We start from the raw sequence: 17,869 nt of genomic DNA on the forward strand, positions 1-17,869 counted from the left end.
ATGGGGCATTATGGCCAAACCTCCGCGGGGCCCTGCCAAGCCCATCGTTTAGGTTTTATCTGGAGGGTTGTTGTCTTCATCCTGCTTTACAGGTCTTCAGGGAGACGTGTCTACCCCCGGGAGGCACCCTGGCTCGCAGAAACCACTATGTCCGGGGAGAAAGGATGGAGAGACGCCAATGGAAAGAAAGGGATGGAATCAAAGGATGTGGACTTGTTTTTCTCAACTTCTGTTAAATCCCTAATGAAGTGGTTGGCGGATGGGCTGTCCTTCCTTAAAGCCCGTTGTAGAGCCAGCAAGTGCTTAGGTGAACAGTCAGCTGCAAAAGGGAGGAAATAACATCTGGAAGAGGGACGTTGCTAGGAAACTCCCACAGTTCAGTTCCTAAGAGTGCTAAGGTCTGCACCCGATCAATTCTGCACCAGCGCCGAACAGCACCCTCGGGGTTTTCCCGGCCTCTCTCGCTGACAGGACACTTCGATGAGTGGGGCCTTTTAGAGCCCAGGCTTGGAGCTAACCAAGAATAGAGCACTAGACAAGAAGTACAGAGATGAGAGTTCTAGTCCCCGTTTGGCTGCCCACTTGGGCAAGTAAGTTGAGCTCCCTGGGCAAAATGGAGAGGTTGAAGCGGACAAGGGCTCTTCTGATTTGAACATGTCCATCGCTTCAAATCAAGGGTCTGCAACAAGGGGCCGCCATCTTGTGCCAAAGAGTTGGCTGCGGCCTTCTCAGTTGTACCTGCCGAGTCAGGTTATCCTCATCATGAATACCGTCACCAGGTGGGGTTAAGGATTTCTGAAGGTGAACCCTCTCCTCCAAACCCCTACTGCAAAGGAAGGGAAATGGGACATTATTTCACAGTTTGTGAGTCGTACTGTCCTGGGATCAGTCTCCCGCATAATCTGTTGTGTTGAAAGAGAATGTGGGGATCATGGGGGAGGTATAAGTAAGGCCAGCATGCACGTGTGTGTGTGTGTGTGAGAGAGAGAGAGAGAGAGAGAGAGAATGAGACTCAGAAAGAGAGAGAGAGACGAAGAGACGAGGAGAAAGTGGTAGAGGTGGAAGGCAGACGTTTGTCAATGGTCAGCTGGTTGGTCTAGTGGAAAGAAGGCATATAGCCTGCCACTTTCCCTGATGTGACTCAGATGGAAAAAACTGGGGAAATATTCTGCTTGGGAGACCATTCCTCCAGCTCAGCACTTAGGTCATATAGTCTCGAAAAGCCAGATCCTATTCTTAGATCTGTTATTCATTCATTAATCCAATATACATTTACCGAGCACTTACTATGAGAAGAGATTGGTAAAAAAAAAAAAAAATGGCCACGTCCTCTGCCCTAAGGAAGCTCACAGGCTACTCTCAGGTCTGGGCCAGTGAATAGACAATTACAGTGTGATGAATGCCATGATGAGGGAAGTCCAGGATATTGGGGGGAGCCTGTTGGTGAAACCCCCCTAATTCAGCCTTGGCTGGTTAAAGAAGATTTCTTCTGAGAAAATCATGTCACCTGGAGAAGCAGAAGCCAGCCTGCTGTTGGAGGAGGTGGAAAGAGAAGGAAAATTCTAGGCAGAAGGAGGACTACGGGCTTTAAAATTTTTTTCTTTGTGCTTAGCAGTGTTTTACAAATATTCTTCGCTGGCAATATATTACATTAATATAGAAGGAATTTTAGAATTTAAAGGTTAGCAACGGCCCTCCCTTAATCAGTGAGCACCAATGAGAACTTCCTTAGGTCTGTGACACGCTGACAGAGAGCAAAGGGAACACTATAATGACCACGACTGATCACAGCATTGGAAATATTTGTTAATTTCTTTCTATATGTGAGCACTTTCCACGTACCTCACTTAATCCCTACAATAATCCTACGTGATAGATACTACTGTTATCACCTCCATTTTACGGATGAGGAAACTGAGGCCCAGAAGTCACACAATTAGGGAGTGGAAGAAACGGGATTAAATAGAGGCAGTCCGAGGCCCGAGCTTGGGCTCTTCCCTACTAGGCTGTGGGGCGCCTCTCTAAGAGACTAAAGCGATACGCACCGGAGAAGAACTAGTGTTTTAACTTCCCCCTCTTCTAAGAAGCAACTTCTTGCCGTCAGCTGACTACGCTCCTGTCTCCTCCAAGTCGGGCTTGGGGAGGGGGGGAACAGGGGAGAGTCTTCATTTGGGCGTGGAGAGGGATATCAGATGCACAAAGCATGAAGTGATTTTCCGAAGGTTGCATGATAATCTGATGGCTGAATGGGTTCCAAAAACCCATTTCAGCATCACAACTTCTGGACCCCACTTTGCTCTGGCCACGCCAGCAATGTTTATCTTGTGCTAAGCGTCCAATTTTCAAACCACCGACTTCAGTCTAAATGGTTTTTTAAAATTCCCTTACACCGATGCTGTTCTGTGATGCAATTCCTATGGGAACCACAAGGTGGTGCTGCAGACAGATCTAGGGATTTGTTTGAAAGGAGTGGTTTAAGCATATTTGTGTTTTTACGAATTATGATATAGCTACACAATTAAATATTAAGCAGCCATTTGAAAGGATGAAGTAAAGCTATATGGCTTTTAAGAAATATCTTCAAGGGGCACCTGGGTGGCTCAGTCGTTAAGCGTCTGCCTTCGGCTCAGGTCATGATCCCAGGGTCTTGGGATCGAGTCCTGCATCAGGCTCCCTGCCCTGCGGGAAGCCTGCTTCTCCCTCTCCCACTCCCCCTGCTTGTGTTCCCTCTCTGGCTGTCTTTCTCTCTGTCAAATAAATAAAACCTTTAAAAAAAAAAAAGAAATATCTTCAAGATATGCCACAAGTGAGAAAAGCAAGTCAGTAAGCAATGTGTAGAGCATGCTCATATTTGTCTAATTAGAAAAAGAATATAAATACATACGCAGGTACAGGCATAATTTTTTCCTGAGAGTATTAAAAAATAGTGTTAACAGTTATTACTCTGAGGACTAATTTAAAATCATTAATTTAAAATCATTATTGCAAAAACAATCCAATTGCTCTTAAAAATTTAAATACTGCAGAAGTTAATCAAAGTCCTTTCTGCACCCCTCCCCACCCCTTAATTCCACTCCCCAGAGGACAGGTAGCCACAGATGAGAGTTTGGGACCTCATTACTCAGAGTATGGTTTCCAGAACAGCAGCATCAGGATCATCTGGGAAGCTGCTAGAAAAGGGGATTCTTGTGCCTCACCCCAGACCTGCTCAAACTCCATAATGGGGCTGAGTAATCTGGGTTTTAAAAAGTTCTTTTGGTTATTTTGAAGCGTGCTCAAACCATTTCGTTTTAACAGGTTAAACCATATCTTTTGGGGGTGGTCGAGAAGAATCCCACTAGAGGAAACTAAGAACTCAAAACAACATGTCTCCATTCACCCAGAGAGCTCTAGCTCAAAGGTTGGCAGCCTCTTGAGTCCACTGTGATCTCTCTGTTGGGGTCGACTGAGGACCGTATTGTCACAGTTTGGAGGCATGATCCAGAAAAGGGGACACGCTAGCGTGAAAACGGAAAAGGGAGTGGAGGAGAAACTTAAAGGAGGAGGAATAGGGAAAAGAAAGATGGCAGAGCGAGAATGCAAATAAAACCACCATAGGACGGCAGTTAGATGACGTTGATACCTCACGGCCACTCATTCATCCATTTCATAAATTTTTTTCAGGAAAACTTTTCTTTTTATTTATTTTTTAATTCTTTTAAAGATTTTATTTATTTGACAGAGAGAGAGAGAGCCAGAAAGGGAACACAAGCAGGGGGAGTGGGAGAGGGAGAGGGAGAGGGAGAAGCAGGCTTCCCGCGGAGCAGGGAGCCCGATGCGGGGCTCGATCCCAGGACCCCAGGATCATGACCTGAGCTGAAGGCAGACGCTTAACAACTGAGCCACCCAGGCGCCCCTATTTTTTAATTTTTTAAAAAAGATTGTATTTATTTATTTGAAAGAGACAGAGATAGGGAGAGAGAGCACGAGCGGGGAGGAGAGGGAGAAGCAGGTTCCCCACTGAGCAGGGAGCCCGATGTGGGGCTCGATCCCAGGATCATGACCTGAGCCAAAGGCAGACACTCAACCAACTGAGCCACCCAGGCGCCCCAAAACTTTTCTTTTTTTAAATTGAGGTATAGTTGACACACAATTTACATTGGACAAATCTATATGTTATGCTACAGCCACCGTGAACGTAGCTACCATCTGTCATAGTACAACATGATTACAATACCATCAACTGTACCCCTTACGTTTCATAAACATTTATCACTTTCTCATTCTAAATCTCTGAATCTTTATGTCCATTTCCCCCCTCTGACCCACACATTTCATTGTCTTTCGTTTACCAAATCTGATAGGACCATTATTTCTCACGCCGTTCAGAGTGTTCACATTTAGGGATGTGTTTGCCAGCGATTTCCCGCTCCCTGGCCAAAAAGTCATGAGCTCGCAAAGCTGCTCAAAAGAGTCACAGGGGCCCCTGGCTGGCTCAGTTAGTGGAGCTAACTTGATCTCGGAGTTGTGGGTTCAAGCCCCACATTGGGTGTAGAGATTACTTAAAAAAATTTTTTTATTTTATTTTATTATTTTTTTTTTTTAAGATTTTTTATTTATTTATTTTGAGAGAGAGAGAATGAGAGACAGAGAGCATGAGAGGGAGGAGGGTCAGAGGGAGAAGCAGACTCCCTGCCAAGCAGGGAGCCCGATGCGGGACTCGATCCCGGGACTCCAGGATCATGACCTGAGCCGAAGGCAGTCGCTTAAGCAACTGAGCCACCCAGGCGCCCAAAAAAATTTTTTTAAAGAGTCATAAACAGGGCCGCCTGGCTGGCTCGGTCGAGCGTGCGGCTCTTGATTTCAGGGTCGTGAGTTCGAGCCCCCCCATTGGATGTAAAGCTTGCTTAAATGAATAAATAAATAAAAACTTAAAAAAAAGAGTCATAAACTACCTATGGGGGTAGAGGGTGGGGAGGGGGTGTGCTGAGGATTTCTGCACACTGGGGAGGTAGGAGAGAGGGAGGTGCCCTTAAAAGCACTCTGGATGCGGCAGCAGCAACCAACAAGACACCGGATGTGAAGCTCAGAGGGGAGGGGATCCCACAGAATTTCTCAAACATGGATGCTGGTCCCAGACGTACACATCTGCCTCCAATACAGAAGAGCTTGCGCTAAGCTCCTTTGACTGTGCTGGGGTCATGGGACACCGCCTGCAAAAGGGATTGGTTCTCACAAAACGGCGGTGAGTATGGAAGCTCAGACCAAACAAAGATTGAGAATGTTTAATCGATTCATTCTAACAACACACCCACCATTTACTTACCGCTTCAAAAACATTGTTCTGTCTCCTGAGGTTCCTGTCCCAGTCAGGGAGCCAGTGTTTGTTTTTGGTCAGGGGAAAAGGTTGTGATGGGGAGATTTAGCTTACCAGGCTGTTTATATCTCACTGTCTTCCATTTTTTAATTTGATGATACCTGCAGAAAGTTAAGGGCAACAATTTATTAAGCTGGACATTTCACTAATTGTGACACTGTTTCCTTATATTTTCAATAAATGAACATTTATTCTTATAGAATCTTAGCTGGGACCACCTTAGAGATCATCGCTGGCCCGTTAACATTGCCTTGGGGAGTTTAGAGGAAAACACAATGCCCAGGCCCCACTCCCTACCAGCTGAATCAGAATCTCAAGGGCTGGGACCAAGGGGCAATGCTAGTTTTAAGGTCCCACCAGTTATTCCAGTGCAGCCAGGATTGAGAAACTGCTCTGGTCTCCTTTTATTTTATGGATAAAAATACAGAAGTTAAAGAGATGAAGTGACTTGCTTTGGCAGCACATGTACTAAAAGAGATGAAGTGACTTGCCCAAGGTCACGCTGCCAATAAATGGTATCTAACTATTCTGACTGCCCATCCAATGTTCTTTCCACTATGCTCTTTTTGCGTCTTCTTCTAGAACTTAGGGTTTCACTGAACATTATAGTTAGGTGATTTACAGTTGAGGGAGAAGGGACAGGGTCCATCAGTAAGGATGGGTGGGGAAACTTGTAAGGACTCAACTCAATCAAGGATTCTCCAGGACATGGCTCCTTTCAAGTCGTATTGGTGGTAGGATAGTCAAATGACCTTCTTTTGCTAAAAGCATTGTCTAATACTGTAGCGTATATTAGTTCCTCCTAGAGCAAGTCAGCTGCTCATGACTCAGTTGCACCCATGAAGAAGTCATGAATAAGTGTTCTCACTTTCAGGAATGAATCATATTAAAGCAAATGACAGGATATACCAATGACTCCTAATTTTTGAGCAGGGGTGGTTGTAGAGTGAGGACTCACAGGTCCCATTTGAGAACAGGTAAAAGCTATAGCCCCTCTCCCCGTGAAAAATACGCATACATGAGTGTTGCAAGTAATTTCTGGAGATTCACAGACGGTCCCCTCCACCCTCGCCCACCCCCGGCAAGTTCATCCATTGACACCAGATTAAGATCTCCTGGATTAGACGCTTTTGGAGCTCTATTTTTTAAGGTTTCTCAAATTGTAATCGGGGAACCACAGAAATCGGAATCACCTGGGGTGTTTGTTCAAAATGCAGACTCCAAGGGCAGCCAGAGACCTACTGTTTCAGAATCTCTGTGAATGAGGTATAGGAGTCTGTATGATATTAAAACTCCCTAGATGATTCTTTCCGACACTAACATTTGAGAATTAGTGCTTTATCCCAACTTGAGATTTTTTTAATAGTTTTTGAATGCTTTCCTTTGTTGACTATTTTAGGTTTCATCTGTTCAATTGTTAAGTATACCAAATAGGATGTTTAGTATGAATTCATTAAAGAATATTCACATGTGGATATGCATAGGAAAAGCAACTGGAAAGAGAGCTAGATAACCATCTCTCTCTGGGTAGTGGGAAAATGGATGAGCTTTATTTTTTCCCCTTTATCTTCCTATTTTATTTTTCTCTTTCCTATTTTCTTTCTTTCTGTATTTAAAGAAGATTCTTCCTCTTTCTGAGTTCAATTCCTCCGTCCGAAAAACAGGGTATTGTAACTAGGCGAACTTCAAGGCCACGTCTTGCTCTGGCGATCCGCGACACCATATTACCCCCTAGCTCTCTTATCCATTTAGTCAATCACATGAACAGCAGAGGTAACAACAGTGTTCCTAGAACAACTGTGTATTATTTTTACATATATTACGTTGTGATGCTTAGCAACCTTTTTAATTCAACAAAATTATTCTCTCCCTCCTCAAGGAGTTGGAACTGAAATGAACTCTACTACCTACACCCCGGAAAGTTAATCCTGTCTTTTAAGCCTTAGAAAAAGCCGTCCGCACAGAGCTCTCAGGCGCATAAGAATGATTGTGAACCAAAAAGCCAGGGCATGGTCGCCCCGCCCACCGGCTCCTACATCACCACCCCTCTCGCCGCTTTCCAGCGCGGAGATTGGCTAAAGGCAAGAACGAGCCCCGCCCCTAGTCTTATGACCCGCGCTGAAGCGCCGAGTCCTGGCGTTTGCGGGGCTGTGCTCGGTGGTCTGCGGTCCTCCTGGCCCGGTTCCCCGAAGCCTTTTCGCTGGTGTTGCTGCTGCCATTGGCACCGCCGCCGCCACCTCCACCCCGACCAGCCGCCGCCGCCTCCTGCTTTGCGGAATCATGGTGTGCTTCCGCCTCTCCCCGGTTCCGGGCTCGGGGCTCGTTCTGCTCTGCCTTGTCCTGGGTGAGTTGTTGGGCCCTCCTGCTCTGTCCCTCAGCCTGGGCCCGGGGAGCCCAGTTCAAAGGCCCCAACCTGAAAGACTGGTCCGGGGGAAGGGGGGGAGGGTTGAGAGGCTGAGCGGCTGACACTGGGCGGCGGCGCTTGGCCCAGGGAGGCGAGCCGTGACCTAGAGAAGGCCTGACCGAGGGATGGCGGGGAGGAAGGGCCCGTGAGAGTGAGAAGGGGCAAGTAAGCGCGGGGGGCCGCCGAGGGAGTAGGTGGGGAAGAGTGAGGAGTGGAGCCGATTTGGGTAGGAAGAGTAACTTGGGGAAGATACTGAGGAGTGAGTGTAGGAGGGACGTACGTGCGATTCTGGGGTGGCAGAGACAGGGTCCTGGTTTCTTAGGATCGGGGAAGAGTTTTGAAGATGGTGGAAAATTATGGGATGAGAGCGAAAATTGGGGAGGGAAGAGACTGTCGCCTGCGTGAAGAAGCTTGGGGGAAGGGTGGGGGGGTAGGGGCAGATATGACAGTAGAGTCTGGGGGACAGCGAGGGGGCTGGGGGGGCGGTTTGTGGGTGGGAATTTGAGGTCCTGGAGGAAGGGTGAGTAAAGAGATGAGGAATGATGCTGGATTTGAGTTTGGTAGTTGGAGTTTTGAGGGGTAGGGACCTAAGGTGGCCCGGGGCAATTTCCAGGCGAGAAAACTCGGACCTAACCTCTGGAGACTAAAGGGAAGAGGGGGAACTTTGGTGGGGAGAGAAGATCTGACTTGGAGGTGTTGATGTCAGTTTTCTTTTCTTTTCTTTTTTTTTTTTTTTAAGATTTTATTTATTTATTTGAGAGAGAGAATGAGAGAGCACATGAGAGGGGGGAGGGTCAGAGGGAGAAGCAGACTCCTCGCTGAGCAGGGAGCCCAATGCGGGGCTCGATCCAGGGACTCCAGGATCCTGACCTGAGCCGAAGGCGGTTGCTGAACCAACTGAGCCACCCAGGCATCCTAGGATGTCTGTTTTCTATTAGTTTTGCTACTTCCTCCCGGCCTGATCCAGATTTAAAACAACAACAACTTAAAAAAGACTTGAAAACAATCTCCAAGTATTTCGGTTGGGAGGGCCTCCCGGATGTGAGGTTTTGGGGGTGGTGGTCTGAGTCGTGTACGCTGCCTCTCTGCCTTCAGAAGCTCCTTCTCAGTGGCACAGCTGGCCCTTTACTTCATTTTTGGAGGAGAAAGGTAACTTGTCAAAGACTTAGTTGTTAACAAGTCATAAGAATGGCTGGATGAATGTTGGCTGACTGTGTTATACCCCCCTCCCCCAAAGATCACTGGGTCCCCGAGGGCTGTAATGCCTGAAAGGTGAACTTTGACCAGAAGGTCTCTTCCTGACCTCATTCATCCTGTGCTTGTTGCTATCCACCAACTTGCTGTTTGTGACCAAATAAAAAAACCCAGAAGGAACAGACCCAGATGGGAGTGGCGAGTAGATAAAGATAATAGGGGTCTGAGAAGGCAGTGAGAGGTGCCCATGCTGTAATTCACATTTCAGTAGCATAAAATCAGCACCCTAAAATAGTGGATTCTCAAACAGGGACATTTGGCAATATCTGGAGACATTTTGGTTGTCGCAACAGGGGATTGCGTTTGGCATCTAGGGGGTAGAGGCTGGGGATTCTGCTGAACATCCTACAGTACACAGCATAGTGCCCCCCCCCCCAACAAAGAATTATCCACCTCAAAATGTCAGTAGTGCTGAGGTTGAGCAGTCTTGCTCCAGAGTGATAGCGCTGGAAGGGTTCTTGATCTGATTTAGTGATTCTCAAGGATCTTTTTGAGGGGGTGCCTGTCAGATAAAACTTATTTCTAAAAGAATACCAAGAAGTTATTTTTCTTTTTCACTCACACACTCACTCCAGCGTACAGTGGAGTTTTCCAGAGGCTTCATCCTGTGTGATGACATCACCACTCTGATGGCCCTGATGTTGTGTTTTATTCACTTCTCATTTTTAATTTCGAGCATGGCAAATACCAATAGATAGAACGCACGTAAACCAAAGCTCTTTGAAGTCCTCAGTGGGTAAGAGAGTAAGGGGTCCTGATACCAAACGTTTCGGACTCCCCGAACTAGTGCGGCTATCCACATAGGGCAGGAGACGCCTCCATAGCCCTTCTGGAAGGGGGCCGTGGAGCCTTTGCTCAAACACAATTCGAAGCTCTAACACTGCTGTAAAGCACTTACTGAGGAGCCGGTGACCCTAGGAGAGGATTGTTTACAACGAACAGCACTTTATCAGTGGCTAGAACACATCTGACTGAGGCATCTGTTAATCAGTAGTTCACTGCCAATTGAATCTGCACAAACACAACACGGTTATTGTTTAGAGAAAGTGAAAAAAAAATAATAGCTGTCCTGCTTGTTGGCTTTCGTGTCATTAGATTTTTTTTTTTTAATGAAAGCTTTTTTGTTTTGTTTTTACAAAAGCAATGCTTGCTCATTGCAGAAAATAAACAGGCAAAAAGAAGCAAATAAAAGAACCCGTCAGCTCATCTGCTAGTTTGCCTAAATTTATTGATCGGGACTAACTAGATTCATCTTCTTGGAAGATTTCCAAGGTCGCTTTCCTCTACTTCCAGGTTTAGAACAGGATTTGGAGGAGTAAAAGTTCATAATGTACCTAGATTAGATTTTTCAGACGATATCAGGATAAGACAGAAATCATCTCTTCGATACAGCTGCTTTTTCTGGCAGCTGCTGGTTCAGGGTGGAGCTCAGACTCCTTCCATGTGGCTTTCTCTCTTAAGACCTGAGCCCGTCTTGAGTTGCTTGGTGGGTTTTGCATACATCACAGTGGATACCAGGAATAAGGTTTTTAAGAACTCCGTAAATATTTGTAAAGGAGCTGCTGTGAATCTTGTGCCCTTCCGGGGTACCATTGCAGGGGGATCTGTCCTGAATTTATAGTCTCATTAGCTTGAGTGCTCAAGCTGTGCCAGTTTCACTTTGTAACTTTATAACTATTCTGGCTCCACGGGAACTTTTTAAAAATAGCTGCTTTACAGCAAGTATAGAGGAGAGTTCTTAGGGGTTATGTATTATTATTGGTCCTTTTCACAGAGATTAAGTTATGCTCTTTATTTGAATGAATTATAACTGACTAGAGAGCTTTCTGAAGAAAAGCTCTTGAGTTTTCTGAAGAAAAGCTATACAGATGCATTATAAAGAGAGTAGTGGCTAAAAATCATTTCCTAGCATCGTTGCCTAAGTGTTTTTTCTTTGTGACATCATAGATTTCAGAATTCTTCTGTGGTTATTGATTTTTACAACTAGTTTGACTTCTTGGTGCTTTTCTGGGTTGGAGAAACCTCATATAAATATCCTGAGTGTGCTTCACTGGTAGGAGGACCCCTCCCACAAATGGTTATCTATCGATTACCCGGTGAGCGGAGACCTGAGTGTTGCAGGGAGGCCAGCCAGGTGACCATCTGGAGGAATAGGGGTAAATCTTGTGGTTCCCAAACTCTTAGCTTATTAGGCTAGCCTATTTTCCACTCTTTTTAAAAATCCCATTGCCAGGGGCGCCTGGGTGGCTCAGTTGTTAAGCATCTGCCTTTGGCTCAGGTCATGATCCCAGGGTCCTGGGATTGAGCCCCGCATCGGGCTCCCTGCTCAGCCAGGAAGCCTGCTTCTCCCTCTCCCACTCCCCCTGCTTGTGTTCCCTCTCTCGCTGTGTCTCTCTCTGTCAAATAAATAAAATCTTAAAAAAAAAAATCCCATTGCCAGTCAGATCTCCCCTAAGGCATTAGTCTCTGAGAGCCAAGACTATCTTAGGCACTGTTATTTCTCATTGCCTACTTAGCACAGCACCTGGTACATGGTTAACCCTGAGATTTTTGTTGAGGGTATTCATTGGTGGGCACTGGGGATATGACTGTAAATTAGACCAACTTGGTCTCCTTTTTCTTCCGTGAACCTTAAATTATGTTTCGCAAGAGGTGTTTTTTGTGTCTTTGTATTGAGAACTTCAAGATCAGTGCTAAGCAGCGCAGATAATTATAAACCATTTTACTGATGTATGATCCCATATCATAATGCTACCCCTTCAGATACACCTCCATGGTAGGCAGGGTTAACATGGAGAACTAGGAAGGCCTCGGTGGGAAGGAGAATAAGGTTTTCACAGAGAACCAATCTCCCTCCCTTTGGAGGTGATCTGAAAGAGAGAAAGTAAGCAGGAGATCTCTCTGTAACCTTAACCACATTTGTTAAGCTGATAACTTTGATTTCAAGGTTCTGCTAAAATTATTTTTAGCTATAGTAGAGATAGTTGAAAGGACAGGCTTATTATTTGTCCATTAGTCATTGGTTATCACATCTGATAGGATTATAGATATTAAAATATTTCCCAGGAGTGCGGCTTTCTTCCATATCCTTGAGTGGAATTTGCGATTGACAATGATTTCATAGCACTGTAGCTGACTTAAGTGATCCTTGGTGCAGGAAGTCTGCTCTTCCTCCTGTAGTGACAAAAGCATTCTGATCATAATTTCTTATTAAAGTGATCAGAGATCGCCTCAGATCCAAAAGTGTACTTTATAAGTGCTTGTTGTTATCTTGCTGTGCATTGCAAAAGAATTCTGGAGGTCTGCCAAACACCACTCACTCAGCAATAAGCATTTTCCATTAGTTGAATAGTGTTGAAGCTCACTTCCTTACCCTGATCTTAAATTATTTTGTAGCTTAAAATCATTTTATTACTTTTCTTTTTAAAAGAGATTTACCAGAAATTGAGAGCATCAGCAACTGAATGGGTGGTTGTACCTATATTAGGAAGCATAAATGAGGACTTAATAAATGAGGAACAGTTAATCTGATTTATTAAACCTATGAACAGCAAAGAAAGAATAAATAGGTACTGTATGCCCATGTCGTGTTTTTGTTGTTGTTGTTGTTGTTTTAAGACCCTTTGCCCAGCATCATTCTGAACTGATGAGTTTGAGTTCAGGAGTTCATAACTTAATATGATGAAAGTAAACATAGAATTACAGTTTGGGAAGGATTCCTTTAGGTGCTCTAGTTACTAGAAGGGAAACTTGTAAGCTGGAATATCCAACTTGCTAGGCAAATTTCTCTTAGCTCTGAAGGGCTTGCAGGCTTTCGAAGAACCTGTTCGAGAAGTACTGCAATTCTTAGCGAGGATAACTTGCCTAGAGTCTCACAGCCAGTAAATTGGACTGACTTGATTTGAATTCTAGCTTTTCAGTGCCAGGGATGGGGCTCTTAATCGCCTCATTATATTGCCTCTTAGATCATTGTTTTTTATTGGTTTTGTTTTACCACTGCTATTATGTTCCTCCCCCACCCCCCTTTTGTTTGCAAATGTATATATATATATATTTAAAGATTTTATTTATTTATTTGACAGAGAGAGAGAGGGAGCAGAAGCAGGGGGAGTGGGAGAGGGAGAAGCAGGCCCGAGCAGGAAGCCCGATGCGGGGCTCGATCCCAGGACCCTGGGATCATGACCTGAGCCGAAGGCAAACGCTTAACGACTGAGCCACCCAGGCGCCCCTGCAAATGTGTATTTTTTCTACTACGCTTCGGGTCAGATAGACTTGTAAAAACCTAGCCACTTTTTGCGGCATGTCATGCTTGGCGAAATAAGTTGTGAGTTCTAAAAGAACCTGTAAATGAACTTTTTGGAAATAAGATTGAGAGGATATTTAAATTTGAAAAAGTTGATTTTGAGGCATGCCTTTTTCTTTGGAGAATAAACTCTCAGCTCTATAATTAACGCACTCTAGGATATATTCAGCTGTGTGGGGTTTCTCTTGAAAAACATTATTTAACTAAATTTAATGATTTTTTTTAATTTGAGTATAGTTGACACAGCTGTGGGGTTTTTTTTTAATGTCATAAAGACTTTCAAACAAAAATGGTTTAGCTATGCTAAAATCAAATACAGCAATAAGGATGGAAATGCTTTGCCGGAGACTTTTTTAGCAAAGTGTAAATGTTTCAACTGTCAACTTGCCTTATGGAAAATACATTATTCCTAGCTTGAAATTCATGTCAAAATTTATTGAGGCAAAAACTGACTTGGGGATTGAGGGAGTATCTAGAAGCCAGATAGGTTAGGTTCATGATTTGGAAGAGCTAAAACACTGGCCTTTTTGTAATTAAACTATATTTCAGGTCCTTATTGCAGGGTATTTTTACCTTGATATGATCAACCAGGAGTTATTGAGAAACTAATATGTATTCCACACTATTAGGAATGATAGGAGATGGAGGGAAAGTAATAGACATGATCTCCCCAACCATGGCACCCGTGATGGATGACGTTCATACAAGAGGCACATTCCTAGGGGCTGCAGCATAGATTAGATCATCTGTTGGTAAGGGAGAATATTGGAATTCAAATGAGTGGCAGAGACATTATCAAAGGGGAATCTTGAATCCATATATATCATTCATTCACAGACTCAGGTCCTTTTTTTATTAGTTAACAAATTACCTGCTGTATACTATAATTTACCATGACACATCAGTTTGTTGTGAAGTTAACAGTTGAAAACTGCTGTCTTAGAGCTTGTGACAATATAGGAGTCAGGATTTACACGCATAAAATAACTGAATAATTCAGGATAGTATAAAATATACAGAAAGGTAGGGGTATGGGCCATGTATGACAGCTCCTCGAGGCTTTTACAGTTAAGGAGACCTTGGTAGAGATACTTGGCTGTTGAGAAATGGGTAGCTTATCAGTCCAGGTTCTTTTTTTTTTTTTTTAAAGATTTTATTTGTTTACTTGACAGAGAGAGAGCATAAGTAGGCAGAGTGGCAGGCAGAGGGAGAGGGAGAAGTAGGCTCCCCACTGAGCAGGGAGCCCGACGCGGGGCTTGATCCCAGGACCCTGGGATCATGACCCAAGCTGAAGGCAGATGCCCAACCAACTGAGCCACCCAGGTGCCCCCCAGTCCAGGTTCTTAATTGTAAGCACCAGAAATAAAATCTGATCGATTTTAAGCAGAAAAGGAATTTATTAAAAAGATATCAGGCATATGCGTAGGCTTCGATCCCACCATTTCATTCCTATGTATATACCCAACAGGTGCACATCCACGTGTGTTCGCCAGTGTGTCCATGCATAGTAGGACCAAACTGGAAACTGTCCATATGCCATCTACGATCTACCACAGATCAGTAGTGGAATATTTACCCAATCACAGAAAGCTACACATACAGAGTGAGTTCGGACAAACTGCAGTTGCACACACCATCCTGGGTGAACCTCGCAAACATAATATGCGGTGCAAGAAGCCAGACCCAAAAGAACATAGTGAGTGATTCCATCGGTATCAAGTTGAAAATCAGGCAAAATTAATCTATATAGTTAGAAGTCAGGATAGGGGTTGCCCTTGGGAGGGGAAAAAGGTGCCTGGAAGGGGGGAACAGTGGGGGCTTCAGGGGCACTTGGAATGTTCTGTTTCTTGACGCAAGTGGACTCAGCTTGTGGAAATTCTTGGAGCTGTCTGCTTCACGTTACGTGCGCTTTTCCCTTTCGTGTGTTACAGTGTGCACTCTTCTGTATGTTTATGAAAAAATGTGTATCCGGTAACTCAGAATTACCAGAGCTCCTGGCTGTGTATCTCGAAGCCTGGTTGAGTTTCCCAAATCACGCCCCTGAGCCGCACTAACAGCGCCAAGCGTGACACTGCTGTCCGCCCACTCTGGGCCACTGCCACCAGCGTGGCCGGCCTTGTTGCCTGGGACCTTGACCCTGCCTGCTGTAGCAGCTTCCGTGCGCGGCTCCATTCCGCTGCCCTCCTATCTGAGATCTGGGGTGGATGCCTGTGTCCGGCGGAGCCGAGCACAGGTGCCCATCCCTGCTGCCAGGGAGGCCGGGACAGCAGGTGTCTGACGTTTTCAGCTTTTAAAGCGGGGGGTGATAGGCCAGAAATTATTAGGAAGAGGCAGAGTCGGCGGGGCGGGTGTGGGGGGGTGGTGGTGGGGGGGGTGGTGGTGGTTCAGATTTGGGGGCAGCAGCCGAACAGAGAGGGAGATCCTTCCCAAGGTGAACACTGAGGTCAGTGGAAAAACCGTGAATTTCAATTGGTAGGGACAGGTGAAGCCTAGGGGTAGAAATTGAGTATAGAGCATGGCATTTGGGTCCAGTGGAACAAGTTTAACCGGATTAAAGGGTGTGTTCTGGGAAGATGGTTTGAGAGAAGCTGAAGGAAGAAGGTGGGATGAGATTAAGGATTACTTTGAAAGTCAGGTGGAGGAACTTAAATTTAATATGGGAGTTTTGGAGCTAGGTCCAGAGAGGAAGAGGTATTTAAGGACCGTTAAACAGGGAGCATTTCTGAGGGACAGCTAGGAGGCGTCTGTAGTAATTGAGGGGTGGGACGGTGGATTGGGAATAGAAATAAAAGGCCAAGATTGGATTTAAGAGAGGATTTGAAGGGGGAAAAAAAAACCCAGTAGGACTTCGCAAAGGGAATGAAGTAGAAGCTGATTCCCAAACTTGTGAGCCTGAGTGACTGTACTGGGTCCCACCTCTCCTTGAGAGCTAGAGAGGCCGAGAAGGGGACCAGTTTAGAGTGAATTTTCGTTTTAGAATAGTTGAGTGTGAGGTTGATAGCGATGGAGTGAAAGTGGTTTCCGGTGCAGTTGGGAGAGGTCGAGAGGAAGGAAGCGGGGAAGCTCTGTGAAAAGAATAGCTCTCCCTGGGAGAAAGGTGGCGAAGGCACCAGAACAGAAAGACCTGGAGCCCTCAGGGCATTTCTCAGTTCTCATTTTCAGGTCGGCAGCTAGACTGCCTTGAATTGGCTGTAGTGGTAAATTTGAACCACAACTTGTGCCTTCCGCTTCATGACGCTTGAGGTCTCCCACGTGGGCACGTCAGGGCTGTTACCATCTTCTGCCATTTTTTTTCTGTTACTTCAGTATCTTTGGGAAGTAAATGATTAACCAGTGTGAGGCTTTTCTTGGTGATTTCCAGCCGTTTTGAAGCCCTTGAATACAAGGAAGTTATGTTAAAGCTAGGGACTTTAAATGAGACCAGAGAGGCAGCGTATGAAAAGCAGGCCTCCAGTCGATTGGAAACATTAGGAGACAGAGTTCCCGGCACCACTACAGGGTAGGTAGCCTTGGGTCAGGGATGACAAGCTCCTCCATTCCATATTGTACTTAGGAAAGGACAGCTGTGAAATCTACTTAGGCCTCACGAGGTCTTTTCAGGCCTTAACCAGTACATTTAGGTACTCAGTAACCACAAGCTTTAGCAGAACCTTCAGACTTGTGAGGCCCCTGGTCTCTGTAGCATCACGACGATCGGCTTCTGTGCACAGCTTGAAAGCTGTTGCTGAGGCACGTCTTCTTGGTATTCCTCTTAGGACTTCATGCTGCACAGCCTATAGCATGTCCCTACTTGTAGATGACGCTGGGTTGCTCAGGTATCATTAAAAGATACGCATCTGTCTTAACAGGAAACAGCTCACCCCTTGGGTAATGTGTGAGACAGTGAAGAAAACCCTTAAATGGTTGTCAGGCATTTATACTGCTGGTGTGTTTGCTGGCACATAGTATTTTGAGTCCTTGGGCTCTTCAGTTTAAAAGGTGATGTCCCTGTGTTAGATCAGAGCCAAGTTAGCTCAAAAGTCCTAAGGCTTTTCTGTCCCTGTAAGGTTTCTCTGCCTAAAGAGGTAGCAGGTTCAGAACGTAGGAAGTGACTTTGAGTCCATGTCAGAAGATTCATCAGCCTTCCTAATCGATTGGATTTTAAAAGAAACCAAAGTGATGAATGTTACATTTATAAAAAATTAACTTTTTGCTTTTAGACCTAACAACCTTTGAAACTCTGTTCTTTTGGTCACATGGTACACATGCTTACAAAGAGCTCTCCCACACTTTAATATCAGAATAAAATAGTTTGCCAAGACATCCGTGTGTCATGGGTCACATAGCTTGTGACAGGATTGAAAGCAACAAGACCATGAACATCCGATCTACCATTATTTGGACAGAGAAAGTTCCACCAGCTGGTTTGAAGGAGACAGGGTTTTTTCTTGTTGTTGTTTTTGTTTTTTTATTTAAAATCAATTAATTAACATATAGTGTGTATTATTAGTTTCAGGGGTAGAATTTAGTGATTCATCAGTTGCATATCACACCCAGTGCTCATTCCATCACG

At 45.0% G+C, this 17,869-nt stretch overlaps 1 protein-coding gene across 7 annotated transcripts in view; it reads left to right on the forward strand.

Annotated features, from left to right (window-relative positions):
* Positions 1–7,461: 7,461 nt before the first annotated feature.
* Positions 7,462–17,869, forward strand: part of LAMP2 (lysosome associated membrane protein 2) — a 71,954-nt gene continuing 61,546 nt past the window's right edge. For all 7 annotated transcript variants that reach the window (XR_014141212.1, XM_081808337.1, XM_081808332.1 and 4 more), the window contains exon 1: positions 7,462–7,700. Coding sequence is in view for 6 of the 7 variants with exons in the window: in XM_081808337.1 (XP_081664463.1) it covers positions 7,637–7,700 (64 nt within the window). In the remaining variant the exon portion in view is untranslated. The remainder of the gene's footprint in view (positions 7,701–17,869) is intronic.

This window comes from Leptonychotes weddellii, chromosome X, assembly GCF_054177405.1.
Source record: "Leptonychotes weddellii isolate Sample4059 chromosome X, ASM5417740v2, whole genome shotgun sequence".
In the NCBI taxonomy this organism is placed as follows: domain Eukaryota; kingdom Metazoa; phylum Chordata; class Mammalia; order Carnivora; family Phocidae; genus Leptonychotes; species Leptonychotes weddellii.